Source organism: Maylandia zebra, linkage group LG1 (assembly GCF_041146795.1).
Source record: "Maylandia zebra isolate NMK-2024a linkage group LG1, Mzebra_GT3a, whole genome shotgun sequence".
Lineage (NCBI taxonomy): Eukaryota > Metazoa > Chordata > Actinopteri > Cichliformes > Cichlidae > Maylandia > Maylandia zebra.
Window position 1 is genome coordinate 9,784,553 of NC_135167.1, and position 18,480 is coordinate 9,803,032.

Sequence of the window (18,480 nt, forward strand, 5' to 3'; positions counted from 1 at the left end):
AACTTACCGACTGTTTAACAACATCGGCCCATTCAGGCGGGACTCCATACTCTGGGTTTTCCTGAAGGAATCGGCATAGGTCCTTCAGCGGAGGAGCAAAGGCTCCACCAATCTTCAAGAAAGAATACAGACAACATAAACCCAAGTGCACATCACTGTTATAATGTACACACTGTCAAAATGATTATTAACAAATTAAAAGCCATCTTTGTATTTGTATGGCTGGTTATGACTTAAACACCACCAACACACCTTGCGTGCGTTTCTCCTGTTGATGATCTGGACCCTTTCTTCTCCCGTCAAGCTGTTCACATCAATCTTGTTGGGGTTTCTACAGCGGTGCCTTTTCTGCTTTGGCCGGCCATCCTGGAAGTGGAACTGCATTTGCATCTTATTTACCCCCTAAACATGAAATGTAACGACAGTTAGTTATATAGAATGTCTAACTACAAGAAGTTTTCTGCTCATACTGGTTCCTCTGTTTTTTTAATTAAATATGTACTAAATAAAATAATGTTTCTAAATATCTATTATTTTAGTTAATCAGGAATTGTCTCTTTTCAACAGACAAGAAGAATTTGAAGCCCTTGGAACACTTACACAGATAAAAGCTCCTGTGTCTGCCACAAAGCCAGGGTTTTCTTTTAGCCACTGCTCCAGTTCTTTCCTCCTGGGGGCATCATCCCCAGCCAGCCGGGTGCCATCTTTCAGGTTGATAACCGGGACCCTGCTCTCAGTGTCTGCAGGGACCTGACTGGGGTTCTGACTGTAGCTTGATGCAGGGCCTGGAGTCATGCCCACCTGGCCAATACCCCCCCACCCTGGAGGTACCTGAAAGCATATGAGCATGTCATTATATACTGTATACTTTGGTACTTTGCAGAACAGCCATTAAAAAAAAAAAAAAAAAAAATCAGAAGAGCACTTTTAACAAATATAATTGGTTCCAAAAATAAAATAAAAAAAATCAGGAAACTGCCATTTGTGATTGTTTTCTGATTTCTAGCATAACATACTTACTAAGAAGTATGCTCAGCTAACAGAACAACTGCTTACCTGATCGGGAACTGTTGGGACTCTACTCTTGTTCATGAAGAGCAGGTCCATTCCCTCAACGTTCTTCCTCCTCCCTCTCCTCCTTTTAACCACTGGCTGGCCATCTATTACTCCATTTGGCCTCATCTGACCAGTAAGACCTGTAGGAACTGGAGGAGAAACAGCCTGTTAGCAGTGAACTACTGTGTCAGAAAAAGGGCTAACTCTAAATCTTTTCTTAAATTGGAGCCACATTCATATTTTGGTGTCAGGACTTTGACTTTTTCTTACATTTAAGAATATTATGAACAGACCAGATGATTTTCTTACAGAATTAAGATATTTAATAAAGAAAATGTCTGTATTGAGTACGCAAAGCCAATGCAACAGTCCAGACTGTTTTTCTCTGATCCTTTGCTACCATCTTGTGGTGCTAAAGAAAAACAGCATTGTCCATTTCAGCACACTGTGCACGAACAGATGCTCAGATCTTTGCTCTATTTACATTCAGATATATTTTAGACAGCACACATCATCAGGCAATACATTTCTATAGTGCAATGTATTCCCTTTTTGGATAACACCAACTGTTTAACTGCACACAACTAAAGCCTACTCAAATATGAATGGTCAACACTACTTGGACTACAAACAGAGAACTTCTGCTGCCTAAAGTCTTTCCTGTTGCCTAGAGATTTGCGTATTCATACGCCAAATCTGTTGAGGAAGATTATTTTTAAAGAAACATACCCGTCTGGAAGCTGGACTGAGGTTTGGTGATGTCAGCAAGTCCTGTATCTGAGGCACTCTGGAGCTCATGAAGCCGAGCCAGGTACTGCTGCTGGGCCTGGGGACCTTCCTCAGACTCCAGGGCCCTCTTCAGAGGTAGACCCTGTTTCTGGAAGGTCAACTTCAGACCTCCCTCCTGTTATACAGACAACAGTGTAAGACAAGTCTAGGAAAATGACTGTCGGGGAAATGTACAGATTTATAAACAAAGAAAAGCTTTAGACTTTATTTGTTGAGTCTGTCTGAGACTTTCCTGAATGATCACATTCTTTTTGTCTTGTGATTTAAGGATGACTAGGACTGCTGTTCTCATTGCTCTCTCTTAATGGAAATGCTTACTTGAGATCTTTGTTAATTCATCTTGTAAAAAGTTTCTCACAAAATAAAAACAAATCTTGTTCAGATATTTTCTGGTTAGTAATACTGGGACACATGGACACACAGTGGGTAGTGCTTAGCAAAGCAGTGGGTAAAGCTTTTTCAGACTGGAGTTGAAAGCCATGCCAAAGCAATAGCTGCTGTCAGCATATAATATCTTAATATTGAAGGTAACAAGCTTCTGGTGTTTAATGATCTGTGATGGTAAAAACCATAAATTTGGAAAATGATCCCCATCAAAAAACAGCATAAAAGGAAAGATGAATACAAGCAAATCTGAAGCCTGCCATGTTAATGGCCACATTGCTTAGGAGCATATCAGAGAACACCCACAGCAGAGGTCTCCATTTCAATCTGATTATTAGCAAGACCCCCTTCAGTCTAGAGAGGCTTCAGACTGAACCTTATTATATTCTCATGACTGACTGATTTGTGCTCATGTAATCACAGCCCAAGAGCCCAATTCAAATTGAGTGTGTGGGAAAAGAGAGGAAGGCTGCTATTAAATTAATCTCTCCTCCTGCCAGGCAGTCAAAACCACTAATCATACCCAAAGGAAAGCAGGAAGAAAACCAGAGAAACATGCTGAACACGGCAACTAACACCGGTCATGGCAGCAGGAAGTGGTAGGGTCCTAGGATTAGGGCGAAGCGGAGGGAGGAGGGGAGGAAGGGAGAAATCAACATACATCGTTGAGTTTTACTGAGAACTCCTTGTTTTCTGCAACATGCTTGGTCACCTTTGACCCCTGTGGTGAAGCAGAGGGGTCCTCGCACATGCTGTTGGCATTGTCCAGCAGCTTGGTGGTGTAGAAGGAGGCCACAGCGCCTCCAGGCTCATAGACCCGACGTGTTCCCGGCCATTTGCCTTTAAGCACTGCCTGGCAAATGCTGTCCAGGCGGTTAATAATCACGCGATCCTTAAAAAGCAAGAGCCACAGAATTTTAGTGCGATTTCCCCACAGCACCTGACCACACTGTAAGTGGACATATTAATGTGTTTTTAGCATTACATCATCAGCAAATTATGCAAACCGCACATATGCATAGTTAATCACCTTTGGCCAGTATGATGCAGCCAGCATGTACCCTCCACCCTGGAAAGGGTGTGAAGAGTTGTTGGAGATGCCATTCTCAGCTACATGGGTGTCTTGTGTTTCATCCTGCGTAGCGCTGAGAGATGCCACACTGTCCTCATCAAATCCCTTTACACTTGTAACAGTGGGGACTGAGAAAAATCGGCAAAAAGACATTTGAGATCCACAAAGAATGAAACAGAGAAAATGCATTTATTTGAACCTAGAAAAGCTCACTGTCAGCACTCCTAACAAAACATTACTTGCTTTAAGTTTTCTGGAACTTGCATAAGAAAGTACTCACCCTTCTTTTTTCCTTCCTCTCCCTCACTTTCACTGTCATCAGAAGAAGATGAGGAGGAGGATGATGATGATGAAGAGCCAGAAGAGCAAGATGAAGAAGAAGAGGAGGAGCTGGACCCTGAATGTGATGAGGAAGATGAGGATGACGATGAAGAGGAAGAAGAGCGTGACGTCGAACTTGAGGAGGAGCCATCTGAGTCGGACTCTGTGCCATGCCTGGCTTCCTTGCGGCCCCTCTTGGTCTTCTTCGGTTTCCTCTCTGAGGAGTTGGGTGTGAGGGGTTTCGTTCGTGCTGCCACCATCTGCCTTTCATTGTCCCTGGTTACTGAAACAGGCTTCTCTTCCAGACCTGTGGGAGTAGCTGGTGCTTGAGTCGGGGTCCAACTTGCTCCCTGTCTTTCCTTGCTCTCCTCACCCTCTGAAATTGGTTCCACTTTGGGCGTGACCCCACATAGGTCTGCGTCTCTTTGAGTGGGTGGAGGCAGTGGAGAGCCTGTCAACACTGAAGTGGTAGCTTGGTACTGAGGGTGTAAGAGCGGTGTGGATGTACGTGATTGCTGCTGTGCAGCTTTTGTTTGACTGTAGTTGCGTTGGGCAGCCATGAAGCTGAGTTCAGGGTCTCTCAGAATGTGGTAATCAGTGCGACTTACACCATGCTTTGCAGCACCAATTAGCAGGTCACGGTCATGACTACCAGCCTCCCACCAAACAGGTAAGTCAGAGCTCATCTGACACAGTGGCAGACGCTCGTACAATAATTGATGTCGAAGGACTTGTTCCCTCACCTGCCGAAGCAGCTCTATTCTGTACAGGGTACGAGATGCTCGCTCTTCTGTAATGGGCTGGATGTTTAGAGAAGGGTCCACTGCAGAGTCTGGAACAAAATGAACAAGCAGGTTTGAGAAAAAAAAAAATTCTCAACAGGAAACTCTCAGACTTGTTTTTGTCTGGAGCTTCAATGTCACAGTGTTTATCTTTCCACAAATGATTAACCTTATCAGTCAGTCGTCTACCTCAGAACTGCTGAGCCAGCTTGTTTACTAAGGTGTTACAGACCATCCTCCAAAACAGAACCTTGGAGTCAGGATTGAGTGAGCCACATACTACATGAAGCACTGTTTTCACGTTAAGTTATCCAACTAAATGGATTTTCTTGATGAGATCAAATGGCTTAGAGACACTAACTGTTGAAAATAATCTGAAGGATCTTCCCTTCAGATATAGGTGTGACTGGACCATAATATATGACATTGTGATCTGCATACATGTCTGCAAATAAGAAAATGAGCATCTGACCTCCCTCTTTAGGTGGCAGGCGACACACACGTCGGCACATGGCAGTAAAAGCACAAAGGTATTTCTGCAGGCTCTCATCAGTCTTCTTGTGCAGCCGAGCCATAGCCCTGAACTTGGTCCAATCAAACCGCCCGAGGTTTGGGTCAAAAACGACACCAAAAGTAGAGACAACGCGATAAAAGTCAGCCTCTTCTCGTCTGGTCCATCTGTTGAAAGTGGAAAATAAATTTAAATTCTATTAGTTAAACATACGCTCTCTCTTAAAAAAAAAAAAAAAAAGATTTCTGATGTCTGGTTGGCATACTATTGACCAGTCATGTTTGAAACTGCGATACTAAGAATAGAATTTGAAAAAGTGCATCAGAAGACTGATGGCTATCGTTAACAATCTTGATTTGTATTTACTATTTTTACTATTTTTAAAACTGAAAATGAATATCCATTGGCCCATTTGAAATCCTAGAAAATTGCCTGTTGCTCTGGGAGGCTATGTCAGCAGATTGGGTAATGGGTTCCCACACTGCCCAACCCTGACACATAATATTCTGCTTTTACGAGAGCATATGAATATTGAATTGCTTCTTTTTCAGCCATCACTGATATAATCTGTGTTCTAACCTTTGTTGCCGTTCAATCTTGGCAGCCATCTTGGGGTTGAGGGTGTCGTTGAGAGTGGGGGGTAGCGGGCAAAGTGGAGCAGACAGCACCATAGTCTGCTGGGAGGACTGAGACTGAGTCTGGTGGATGTGTAGGATCTGGCGGCTCTTGGTGTAGCGCTGAGAAGCTGTTATCAGACGTCTCAGCCTGGCTGTCAGCACTGAGGGGGAGGGCCAGTAGGCACTTTCACTTTCTGTCACTGGAACAGGATCTGAATTAAATAAACAGCAAAAAGAGTGGCATTATTTCTAATATTTTTATTGAATTTACCACTTGAAATCTCTAGATTTCTCCTGCCCGTGGGAGGCCTGTGCTTGTAATCATGATAATTTGCTGTGAATTACAAGCATCTAATACTTACCTCCAGCACTGTCAGTGATAACCAAGTCTCCAGGAGAAGAGGCGTCGTCCTGAATGAGAAGAATATATGTTTAAAGAAGATTACTGGAGAACTGACAACCCCAACAAGTCAAATTAAGTATCAAATATCTTGATGCATGCTCAATCATCCAGGTAAGGAAATCCTAAAAAGTTGATTCTGTTCAGCTGAACAGAAAAACGCTACATCCACATGAACAGAATAACATTTTGGGGAATAAATATCAAATAGCAACATTCACCTTTGAGTCTTGTGACCTTACCTCCATGTCGTCCTTTAACAGTGCTGGAGCAGGCTTGTATTCTGGATCATCCACATCCCTATCCACATAGAGAAAGTTTGTGTCTTGTTGGGTTTTTTTTGCAGATGACAGATTAAAAGATATCTGGACCAGCCTAATCAAATTAAAGTAAAAGACAAAGTATTTTAACAGTTCAGGTGGGTGTCGTGTACTCACCCATCCATGAAATCATTGTTTCTCTGTTCAGCAGCGATGGCCTTCTCATCTGGTTTTCCCACACGCTCTAGGAAACACAGGGTAGGGTCTCCACGAATAGTGTTGTACTTCTCATAACCTGGGAAAGCACAGGAGGATAAGTAAACACCAAAATTAGTTAAGGATAATGCATGGAAACAGATATGAAGTAGACAAGCTGGTTCATTTCCCACCAACGAAAAATATTTTAGCAGGTTTCCACTGATGGTACTTTAAATAACAAATGCTGACTTTTCCTTTTCACCAAACTCACCACTATCATCACGGAAAAAGCTTAACTTAAAAGCTAACTTTTAGTTGGAACTTAAAATCCAGAATTACATTTTTTGTACTGAAGTTTTAAAACAAACAAACAAACAAGCAAGTCACATTAGTAGAAAAACTGTGTTACCATGCTTAAAGACACCCAGCAGAAGACACTTGTCAGAGATTGCATCCCACCACAGTGCTGGAAGCTCTGAATTGTCAGGCTCTGGAACCCAGATCTTTACTTCACTGTAGAGGACAAGAAGACGCACAGCTTTAGACGGGTATTATGGGGAGTGATGTTTATACATTTCAATATACTTGCTGATAGTTGTGACCGTTTTTCAAAAGATACTTCTTGATGCATTTTTAAAAAGCAGCTGGATTTGATTAAACAACTTTTTTTTTTTTTTTGGTCGTTAAGAGCTTTATTTGATATAATGATTTTCTGCTCAGAAATACAAATGTACTGTTTGAAATAAACAATTTAGCATAAAAATATATATATATATTTTTTGATTAAACAACTTAAAAAAAAACAAAAAACAAAACCCTTATACATCTATTTGCTTCAATACAAACGTCTTTTATTGTTAATCCATACAAAGCTATTTGTAAAATGTAAATAGTCATTTCATGTTCATGGCAGTTGGCATGTTTTTGAAAAGATCACAATGTGGCATTATACCTTAAATACAAATAAGGTTGCTATAGTGAATTTAGTGTTGAATCTGGCCACGTCAAAGATGCAAAAGCACTGTAGTTGAACCATCTTGTTCTTGAGCAGAAAATAAATAAGTCCCGTCTTTCACCAGCAGGTGGAGCTCTGCAACCTTCTAATGAATTTGGCTGATCATTTGTTCCCTCAACAGGTTGATACCATAGGCTAATGACACCACTCCAGGAGAGAAGTCTGTGGCAACGCCTTTAACCCTTTAACCAGAGTTGTCATTTAACATCTCTATCAAGGCATTTACTGTTGTATTAAGGCAGAGGAAGCATTGGTCTTTTCTGTACAGTGAGATTGCGAGTAGTGTACAATTATAAAAATGCTGCATAAAGGTTTAAAAGCTGTCTACTGCTAAGTATAAACAGATGAGTTATGTCCTAAGAAGAGTATAGTATAGTCTTTGCCAAAAATAAATTCTAATGGAGACCCAAGCAATAAGAGTTGCAGGAAAAACTCATCTTAGTGATAAACGGTTTTAATTCTCAGTGCAAACAACCCAAGTTGACATCAGACTAGGTAAAAGTCAAGCTCACCTGGAGTCCACGCCATCTAGCACCTTCTGGGCCTGGCTTCCTATCACCTCTTGTTTCAGGTAGTAGAGCATTCTGACCCTGAGCAGCACCCTGCACAGAGAAAACCCACTGGTCAGAACAAAGCCCTGACCACTCAGCCCTGCTGAGCAAGCAGAAGTAATACACAATACACAGACATACGCACACAGACTCACCAATTTGTTGGGCAGAATGCAATTAACTGTGTGGTCAGACTACAGACTGTATTGTATACTCATTTCATTTTCACTTATACATTTAGTCACATTCATCAATTTATGCCTATAATCTCTCATCTTTAAGTGTACTAAGAGCAAAGTACAGCTATAAATACTCCACTGTACTGGCCTTTGACGGAGCAGGAGACTCTACCCAACTCTTCTGAAGAGACCGGCATATGTGCCAACCCTGATCAATTAACTATGAATTATTGTATCACTTAGAGTGACATTATTGTATAGACGTCACAAGGGAGTCATGAGCACATCCACAGCTCGGCTCTGAGGACTGAATGAACAGACAAGCGTCTCTCTCCAGTTGTCATGTGGTTGTACTGGCAGTAGATGAAGGCTGGGAAGTCGAGGCTGACAAGGTAGAGAGGAGGCTGACTCACAGGGGAGACATTAGCTCTGTGATGCATGATCGCACATTACAGGCAGCAGGCTTTGAGCGCAGACAGTGAAGTGCTGGGAACCGATGTGCTGGTGTACCAGAGCTGTAGCGTCTAGCAAGCCTTGAGATTTTCTTGGTGACGAAGACCTACGGTCTAGTCATTCTGTAAGAACACATCATGATGCCTGTTGGCCAATTTTGGCTCTCAGGTTTCAAGGACAAAAATAAATAAATAAATGAATGAATTTTGAAAAATCCTAAAATGATTTTTTTAGGTCACATCTCTGTTAGTACCATTGTTGGCAGGCTAGTCTGCTTCCTTGTATTTGTGACCACTTTTTCTCATCACTTATACCACTATATTCATACATCATCATATGGATCCATTGCTTCTCCTGCCAAGGCTTCTTTTCAGCACAGCTTTTCTATCAAGAGCACTGAAAAAACTGTGGGCTGCTGCTCACAAATACATCATGTCAGGCATTCCATCTTTCTTCTGGTATAACTAGGCTAAATATTGTTATAAATGAGCCCAAAATCCTTCTTTCATTTACTGACACGACCATGAACAACCGGAGGGCTCCAGAGTCTGTCCATCTGTAGGAGTGATGGATGTCTGTGTTGACCGGCCTGGACTTGTGGCTCTGGTAAATTAGAGCTGAACGTCCTCCTCCCTCCGTCCTCCACCCTCCATATTCCTGTGTGACTGGACCCGCCCAGGAGCAGCTGCTGCTTCCTCTGCCTGTCAGCACCCCTTTTCCAAGCCTCTGTTAGTTGCATTTGTGTTTGTGTGTGAGAGATGTGGTTCACTCAGAGAGGCTGCAGAGGATCTCAGCACAGTCAAACACAGTCTTTCAAAAACAAATAACCCAAGTATGTCTGACATGAGTGGCATGCAAAAAATCTCCAATGGGCTCTACATAGAAAACACCATCAGCGTAACAGAGAGATTCTTCATCATAGATAATATTCTCATCCAAAACACGCAATGACCATAAAATGCCTTCTTAAACCTGCATAGTATAAGTATATTTTCATAATTATATTATTCAGCATGCAGTAAAAAGGGGAAAAAAATCTACTGCATTTTATTCAGTAAGGTCCAAGATGTTCACATCGTTATCACCCACTATGATCCAGTTTCATAACCTGTTGATGCTTTAAACTTTTCAAGTCTTTTAGCAAACAGTCTACAGTAATTTACCCCTTCTTCCTATAGCAACCATTGCTGTGCAAGAGCTGTGTCCTACATTTGTGGGTCTGTTAAGAAGCCAGTGCACACCCCCACCCCACCAGTCACATTCCAGGTCCTCAGAGGGAAAACGCACAAGTCAGCAAACCCTGCTAGCTGCATGTCCCCAATTGCCCGGTGTGTCACATATCAGACAATCCCTGGATTCAGCAATACTGGAAAAGGAAACAATGGAGAACTTTCTATGGAAGCTTCAGTGCTCTGCATCCAAAGCCCAATGGACACAAGCTCTGCGTTTTACAGCGCTATTCCCCCCTCTGTAAATAAGAGAGATCTATGACAGCCATTAGATGGGCTGAAGCCTCATGAAGATTCTTATCAGCTAGTGTCAACGTCAAGTCTGTTAATCAATCAGCGAACTGTCAGCTCCAATACATGTTTTAGTGCTTCCTAATTATTGTTGCTTGAAGATGCCGCGGTTAAAATTTGAGCCACGTGCAAACTGTATTTTCATACACTTAGGCTTCATTACACGAAAAATAACTTGAGATCATCTTTGTTAAAAGAGAATAATCACCACCTGCCAGTTTCTATAATAGCTTAAAGTTTTACATCAGCACTCACATACCTCTTTCTCATGCACGGGAGACTAAACAACACAGCAATAGACAATTAGTCCCCATCTCCACTATAAGCCAGTTAAATGCATACTCTCTTTTATCTTATAATGCTTTTGAAATAGCAATATAGAACCTCTATATTGTGGTCATTTGGAACATTATTTGTCTTAATTGATGAAACTCAAATTGGATGAAAAGTGCCATAAGTGAATACTTACTTGTTGCAGTGGTGTTTCAGGTGCTTCTTATAGCCATCGTCCTGAAGCATATGCTCAGGGTTGTGCTTCCTGAGCCACTCAGCCTTGTGGATGTCAAAAGAACTAGACTGGGTTTTCATCTTTTTACCCTTTCTCCCCCGAGGAACTGGGGCAGACAAGCCTAGCAAAATAAAAAAGTGTTGTGGTTCAAATTAATTCTTACTACTTACTGATTGTAATAAAGTCAGTAAATGTCGGCTTGAATTGCTGAGACTCACCTAAGTGATTCTGCAACTCCTTTGTGCGTCCATCCTCGGTAGGGGCTATGAGGTCCCACATGAAGCTTTTGATTTTGTCATCTCCACGATAATGGACCAGGCAGTAGGCCAACAAGGCCCTGCAGATGGACTCCACATCCCACTCAGTCAACTGCTTCTTAAAACGGCCATGGTTGAGGATATCCTTCCAACGACCCCATCTGGAAACAGAATGGGAATGCCACACTTAGGAATACTCATTTGAGTATGGAAGCAGACTCTATATACAGTTTGGATAATGTTTTTTAGTGTTAAAGCAAAAATGCATATTGCTGTAATTTATAATCCTGATGGTCTTGTTTGTTTGTATGTATATGGACAAATTCAAGTGGAGATAATAGGATGTTTAATTCAATCTATTACAAATTTTTCAGGAGCCTCTTTGTTGACAAAAATTCAGGTAAGTCCTTCCAAATACCAGCTATGTTATTTAATAGTTAGTATTAGGTTAAACTTATTAAATGTATCTTACCCATAGACAAGCAAGTTCTTCTCTACTCTGAAGCACTCTGTGCGGCCATAGCTGTTCAGGCGATCGTAGTTTCGTCTGAGCTTAGGTTTGGTCTCATCGCCGTCACTCTCGCCCTCTGAAAGCTCTGCTAGCTCATCCTTGGTGGCACTAAAGGGCCTTGTCTGCTTTCTGACACGAGGAGTGTCAATGACCAGGCTGTTCTGTAGAGGGGGAAAAAATTTCATGGACTTTATGTCTTTTATGCAGTTAAAAGGGAATAGATGTCCTGTGTATGTCACATTCCAATTATCCATTTCTGTGGATATTGTATCCATTTTAGTCTGGTACTCACTCTGCCATTGACCATATCCATATCAATGTCAGCCTTTTTGGCCCACTTGTCCCAGAAATTAGGGTCATCCAGGGAGATGTCTGTACGGTTTCCAGATGCTACAAAACTGGCCTGAAAGCAGACATCAGAATCACATTAAGTTATAATCATATTTGTTTTTCCCCGTATCCCTGAGTCAGGAATGGGCACAGGTTGAGAATTTTAAATAGCCAGCGATATGCAATCTCCACACTCATGTACACAAAAGGCGATAAAGCTGATGTTAAATCATTTGTACTTAACGAGTTCTATTTATCAGATTTCTTGTTTTTTACCTTGGCAAAAGTGGATCCTCGTCCCTCAGACTCAATGGTAATGGTCTTTGTCCTGCGCTGCAGGATCTGGTCAATGTCCTCCTCACAGAATTTGGCCCCTTCATCCTCCTCATCCATGATTGCCCCGTAGGCCCCACGTCGCAACAGATCTTCAATCGCCTTTTTGGACAGCTGCTGCTGCACAGCCTGTAAGGTAAAGAAAAAAAAAAAATCACATTAAAGTCATGAAACTATAACACTGTTATAATTACATGATAATAGACCTGAAGTCTACAAAATAGACTTCAGGTGTGAAATGGAACCACAGGAGGAATGGCACTACATAATGCATGAGTTGATCAAATCTCCAGTTGACAGAAATAGCACACTAAATGCAGGCACACAGATAGAGCGACAAAAAGCGTGCCGAATTATTAAAATCACAAAATTAGCAGCTATATATCCAACCCCGGCATTTGTTTAGTATGCAGATATGTTCAGTCAAACCAGATGTAGAAAACTGCTAATACATCCTCCTTACTGTTCATATAACTCCCAGGGGACACAAACTGCAGCTAAGCATCCACCTACACACCTCACAGTGTTGACACACTCCCTCACAAACAGATTAGACTAACAGGATCGGTTACACTTCAAGTGGAAATTTTAAGAGTGACCTTCACGTTTTAGTTTTTATTTTTTTGTTGGCTTGACAAGAAAAAATTGGCTTAGTGTCATTTCACATTTGCTACAGTGTCCTCCTAATGTAATTCAGTATCCCGGGTATGTATGTCAAAACTTTTATGTTACTGGAATGGCAGCTGAAAGAAATGCAGCATTGATCTCTTGTCTTTTATAAATGTAATAATTTTCAGGAGATCATTAACTTGTTTCATATCCAGCTTTTCAGAGTTTAAGATGGCAAAGCTGGAGAAGAGAGTGGACGGTGTACTGTTCGTTAACAATAAACAGAACACTTCGATCAAAAAACAAAAAACATGTTATTATAATTTATTTGCATCTCCCCATATGAGGCATTAGTCATTGGCGCTGGGGCTCGTGTAATTCTGCAAGATGGTTTCTAATTTACAAGACTTCAAGATTTAACTACTCATTTCTATTCCAGACCGTATGGACAATTCTCAAACTTACCCCTCCCCCAGTGCCTCCTCCCAGGCTGTTATCTCGGCCACTCATGCTCTGCAACACTGCTTTATCCAAACCCAACTTGAGGCTGGCGCGATCAAACATTTCTCGCTCATATGAGTTCCTGGTGATCAAACGGTACACCTTCACTGCCTTGTTCTGACCGATGCGATGGCAGCGAGCCTGGGCCTGTAAAGTATACAAAAACTGAGGAAACTGCACCGAGCATATAATTTGTTTTAATATCTACACATTGGTTTGACAGACTGCTCTTCTTAAATGACTCATTAAAATGAGATTCAACAAATAACATGTAAGTTGTTTGTGGAATGACTGAGCATTCACAACATGTACTTTTTACTAGACACAGTGTAATGCACTTCCCATGGTGGCTAGTTTTGCTGCCTATTAATTGCACGAGCAGATCTCAGATAACTGTTAGTATGCCACTTTCTCGAAACAGCAATAAAACAAAGTCTACAGCATTTCGCTGAACCCACTGCTGAGTCCTACCTGCAGGTCGTTTTGTGGGTTCCAGTCAGAGTCGAAGATGATGCAGGTGTCTGCTGCTGTGAGGTTGATTCCCAGCCCACCAGCTCTTGTACACAGAAGGAAAACAAAGCGATCTGAGTCAGGCTTACTGAAGCGGTCGATGGCAGCCTGTCGCAGATTTCCACGAACCCGTCCATCAATACGCTCGTACAGATACCTGCAACATAAATGAAATAAATATGATGAATGTTTGTACAATACCTTTTTAAATAGTTTATTCTGAGTTCTTGTACATGGGATCCAGGTATAGTGCTTATCTAATCAAACACCAAAATGTGGGCGTTATTCTTTGACAACCATATTAATTTATCCATACTCAAAACAAGACCACAGTACTTATGGTCTTCACACTATCAAGTATTCTTGTTTTGTTTTGTATTCCCTTTTTCTTAACCCGAGAAATATAAAACTATTTCTACAAGAGGTGAGTATGCTCTTTCATCCTCGAGTCCACAATCATCCCCTCCTACAATCCTACCCCTTGCTCTTCCTGGGGTTATCCACTTCCACTCAAGAGAAACCTCAGAATCTCCCACTTGTCTAATGTGATGGAGCCCTGAGGGCTTTTGTAACCTACTGCTGAACCCTGTCTGAGGTCTGTGTTGCACAGCACCTCACATGTTTACAATAGCTTGAGGTTTGTTCTAGCTTCTGGTGGGCAGCCAGCAGAAAGAAAGAAGAGAAAGAGAAAGGAAGAGCTAGAACAGGACAGTGAAGGGCTTTAGCTGGAACTTAGTTTGTACACATTAGCTTTATATCTTTGATGAAAGAGAAAAAAAAAAAATTCACGTATACTGATTGAAATAGCTCCGTGTATTGCACTCTGAAATTTAAACCTAAAACCCTGTGATGGAACTGAGACATTATCAAGTTACAAATGCTAAAGAGAAGATTAAAATAGCAGGCTGTCGTGTAAAGTGCCTGGCAGTTTGGTGTGATAATTTGACATCTCTTTGAACATAAAGGAAATTAGAAATTTAAACAATGCAGGTAGAAAGGAACATTTAAAACTACTACTAAGTGTACAACTAAAACCTTGTTTGGTTGTGTACAACAGATATGGTGCTTCCTTACTATCAGACTGGATAGAACGAGGTCAAAGGTAAGCGAGTAAGGGTGATATCACATTTGAACTGCAGGACTACAGTTTGTCTAGTTACATCCTGTTACCTTCTCTGAATGAGGTAGTCTTCCAAGATGTCCAGACAGCGGACCATTTGGGAGAAGATGAGCACCTTGTGCCCTCCTGCCTTCATTTTAGGCAGCAATTTGTCAATGAGGACGAGCTTCCCAGCAGACTGCACCATAGCCTGTAGGTGAAAGTCTAGGGCAGTAGGGCTGTGCACTTCCCTGAAGTCTTCTAGGATCTTTTCCTCTGCTCCTGTCATAGCAAAGACATGGGCGCATTAAAAAAAAGTATTGTCAAAATTAATTATTTTATTTAAAGCCGGATTTCGATTCAATGACTGATATTTAAGAGCATAATTATATGAGAAACAATGGTACTTGTGTACCATAAAAAAGCAGATTACAGAAAGAAAGTAAATTGGCTAAATTTGGCTGTTAGCTCTAGAAGGTGAGAACAAAAGCTGTTAGTTTGCAGTTATTACAGAACTTCTTTATTTAAGCTTTCAGCGCTGTCCTACCTTTGATTAGGTAGGGGTGGTTGCAACACTTTCTTAGCTCCATCATAGTGTTGACCAGGTTGGGCATATTTGCCGGGCCAGCTCCTTTAGCCAGGAAAGAAAAATTCTTCTCTAGGATGGCACGGTAGTATTTCTTCTGAATGTTGGTGAGCTCAACTTCAATGATGGTTTCCTCTTTCGGAGCCAACTTCTTCTCCACATCTTCTTTCAAACGACGCAGCATCATAGGCTTCAGGATACCCTGAAGCTTTTGCACCTGTGGGTCACAGAGACAGTTTGAACTCACCTTTGGCAGCTGCTTCTATGCTGCACTTGTTTGGGGTCTAAAAATTGTATGTTTGAAAAGGATACAACTGTAGCTGTGTTGGGTTATAACGAACAGTATTATCCAAGTCATCAAATTTCCATTTTCAAATTTAGATTTATTGCATTTAATAAGTGTATTTTAAAAGTTACAGAGCAGCAAAAAATGAAGAAATTCAATTTCTGTTCCATATCATAGACAGACACGTATCATTACACATGGAAATGTGTATTTCACAAGTATAGCGGGTGATGCAAAGAACCACTAAAAGTAGATAACATACATTATGTAAATAATCACTGGCTAGAAGTGTAACTCGGTGTTAGCTCAGCAGTTGACTGCAAAATTATTTTCATTTCCAGCTACTGTTAAGAAATGCCACAGTGGGGAAACTATTTGCATCATTTGGTGTTAAGCGCAACCATAGTAACACATACAATTTCACTCTTAAAGCAGAAGTCGCTGAAGAGTAAAGCTGATCCAAGCACAGTATTTTATATTACAGAGTCACCTTCTACATATTATCATTATTATTGTAGCTTGCCAAAGAGGTATAATCTAGGCCATCTCATATGTATGTCTAGTAATTTTTCCTTCATCTTATGAAGACCTACATCTCACAAATCATGAATTTGTGCTGTAGTGCAGCATCACGGTGTAGATACTATTACACTCCAAGGACTGGGCCAGCTTTACAAAGTGCTTTTTTTATTACACACCCTGTGCAGGACTTCATTTAATATCAGTTATGCTGTGTGGAGAAAATAAGTCTCCTAACAGCACCAGCAGCTTTTACTATGAAAAGAATTACACATTTCTAAATTTAGTTCCATGTGTTGAACACTGGCTGCTCCACACTTCCACACTCCTGACATTGAGATGTTTTCAGCAGCCTTCCATTGAACACCTCTTTGGTAACACTGACTAAAAATGAAATGCCAAACAGCAGTATGTAGCAGGAAATGCGAAACTGTCACATAGTCCAGCACTGAGCAGTGCAATACCTGTTATCAATTGTTATTATTCATCATGTGTTGGATGTGTGCGTTTTATGACTGTGCCCTAGTTAGAATAGGCTCCAGTTCAACAGTATCTTCACTGATGAGCAGTGTGTTTGAAATTTGGCTGCCCATTCATAAAAAAATACTGAAACCAACACTGAAAAGAAAGATCTCTTTTAGATTCTGCAAATATTAAGGTGCTGTGTGGAGCCATAAAAGCACAACAACACAACACACATTGATGCAGTTTTTCTCTAAGGTGTATTTTTGTCATGGAGAATAAAACTCTTGAGACAGAATGTGCACATATCTAAGCTCACCTGCTCTTCAGTCTTAAGGTCTCCAAACTCCTGCATGAAGGTGTTTTCAGAAGGGAAGCGTGCCGGCTCCAGAAAGTGAAGCAGGCTGAAGAGCTCTTCCACTGTATTCTGGAGAGGAGTACCTGTCAGCAGGACCTTGTGTTCCTTGAAGAGGACAAGAGTTTAAATGTAAAGTGAAAATTGCTTCAATTGGTATTTCTGAATAAAATTCGGACAATGTGTAATAATTTTCTCTAAGCTCATGATTTATCTACCAGGTTCATGAGCTTGAATCCCTCTAGCAGCTTGCAGTTCTTGTTCTTGAGACGATGGGCCTCATCAATAATAACGCAGCGCCACTCTATGGCATTGAGTTCGGGACAGCCTCCAAGAATCATCTCAAATGTGGTAATAACAGCCTGAAACCTGTAGGCACCACGTATGATACGACCCTGAAGACAAAAAGGGGAGAAGTGTACATATTTCATCCGTTTAGTTAAAATATCGTATTTTATTAGCTGAAGTATGCTCAATGTGTTATGTGATTAAAACAATGTTGTTTTCTATTTACACAAGCACTGAATCTGAAAAAAAATGTACTGGAAAAAGTGCTATAAACAGATGCACATGAAAGGTACATAGTTCTTCTGACAAAGCTTGTCCTTTTCTGTGTTGACATTAGAAACCTACATATTTGCAACCTTTTTAGCTGTTGACAGCAAACACAGGGTTTCCTTTATTTAGACTTCTCAAACATCAAAAAACATACATTATGGTTAGGAGGCTATCTACAGCATATCCAGTACACAAGCACCTGCCAGTGAGTATTTATTATTTGTTTATTTGTTTGTTTGTCTGGGGAAGCGTTGCTTTCCCCCGCCCCTCCATTTGTATCCATTGCCTTGACAACAGTCCTCAAGGGATACTCAGTTATCCAGTAACCCCCTCCCACAGCCAGCCAGCCAGCCAGCCAACAGGCTGCTGTTGAGGAGTCAGCCACTCTGATATGCCTGAGCAGCGATGACAGAGATCTCCCCGTGGGGGCTGCTATGACATCACAGGCTGCCTGGGAGACAGGCTGGTGGCGGCTCCACTCTGTTCTCCTCTCGCCTTAGATTCCTCCTACGTCAGAATACTAAAAGGTCCTAACTGCCTGCTGTGACACATCACATGGCCTGCCAACCACATAAAGCTTCTGTTCAAGGCTCACTAACTACCTAGCAGCCTACATATTGTCAGGCACGGGCCCTATTTGGATTCTTGCTATATGCATATCTTAGTATTATAAACCAGATATTTGTTGAAACGCTATCTCTCTCTGAGCAAACCCAAGCTGTTTATAGATTTATATTTTATACAGGCTGACAAAAATCAATACAGCTACAAAGTGATACCTTTTCAAGCGATTCTGAACACAGCCTTGACACAAACCTTACAAACAACTTGCACCAAGCACAGAAATCCACTGTGCTTGAACTGTTGTTTGTTCCCGTCTTACAGCAGATGAGTTTTCCTTGAAAAACATGGTGTTAAATGAGGTTGCTGCACTAGCTATAAGACTGT

The 18,480-nt window shown here is 41.3% G+C and overlaps 1 protein-coding gene across 7 annotated transcripts in view; it reads right to left on the minus strand.

Moving 5' to 3' along the window:
- The window catches only part of chd9 (chromodomain helicase DNA binding protein 9), a 74,127-nt gene that overhangs the window by 4,259 nt on the left and 51,388 nt on the right, over positions 1-18,480 (minus strand). For 6 of the 7 annotated variants that reach the window (XM_004539681.4, XM_014413711.4, XM_023152178.3 and 3 more), the window contains 26 exons: positions 17,193-17,369; positions 16,939-17,082; positions 15,314-15,569; positions 14,838-15,048; positions 13,629-13,824; positions 13,122-13,304; positions 11,991-12,176; positions 11,677-11,787; positions 11,346-11,545; positions 10,835-11,034; positions 10,578-10,737; positions 7,918-8,007; positions 6,800-6,903; positions 6,370-6,487; positions 6,175-6,232; positions 5,895-5,943; positions 5,495-5,744; positions 4,877-5,082; positions 3,582-4,454; positions 3,260-3,429; positions 2,891-3,121; positions 1,786-1,960; positions 1,057-1,205; positions 601-831; positions 253-402; positions 8-112 (listed from right to left, as the gene is read on the minus strand). In XM_004539681.4, the coding sequence (XP_004539738.1) occupies positions 8-112; positions 253-402; positions 601-831; positions 1,057-1,205; positions 1,786-1,960; positions 2,891-3,121; positions 3,260-3,429; positions 3,582-4,454; positions 4,877-5,082; positions 5,495-5,744; positions 5,895-5,943; positions 6,175-6,232; positions 6,370-6,487; positions 6,800-6,903; positions 7,918-8,007; positions 10,578-10,737; positions 10,835-11,034; positions 11,346-11,545; positions 11,677-11,787; positions 11,991-12,176; positions 13,122-13,304; positions 13,629-13,824; positions 14,838-15,048; positions 15,314-15,569; positions 16,939-17,082; positions 17,193-17,369 (4,983 nt within the window). The remainder of the gene's footprint in view (positions 1-7; positions 113-252; positions 403-600; positions 832-1,056; positions 1,206-1,785; positions 1,961-2,890; positions 3,122-3,259; positions 3,430-3,581; positions 4,455-4,876; positions 5,083-5,494; positions 5,745-5,894; positions 5,944-6,174; positions 6,233-6,369; positions 6,488-6,799; positions 6,904-7,917; positions 8,008-10,577; positions 10,738-10,834; positions 11,035-11,345; positions 11,546-11,676; positions 11,788-11,990; positions 12,177-13,121; positions 13,305-13,628; positions 13,825-14,837; positions 15,049-15,313; positions 15,570-16,938; positions 17,083-17,192; positions 17,370-18,480) is intronic. The other variant, XM_076876539.1, reaches the window with a different exon arrangement.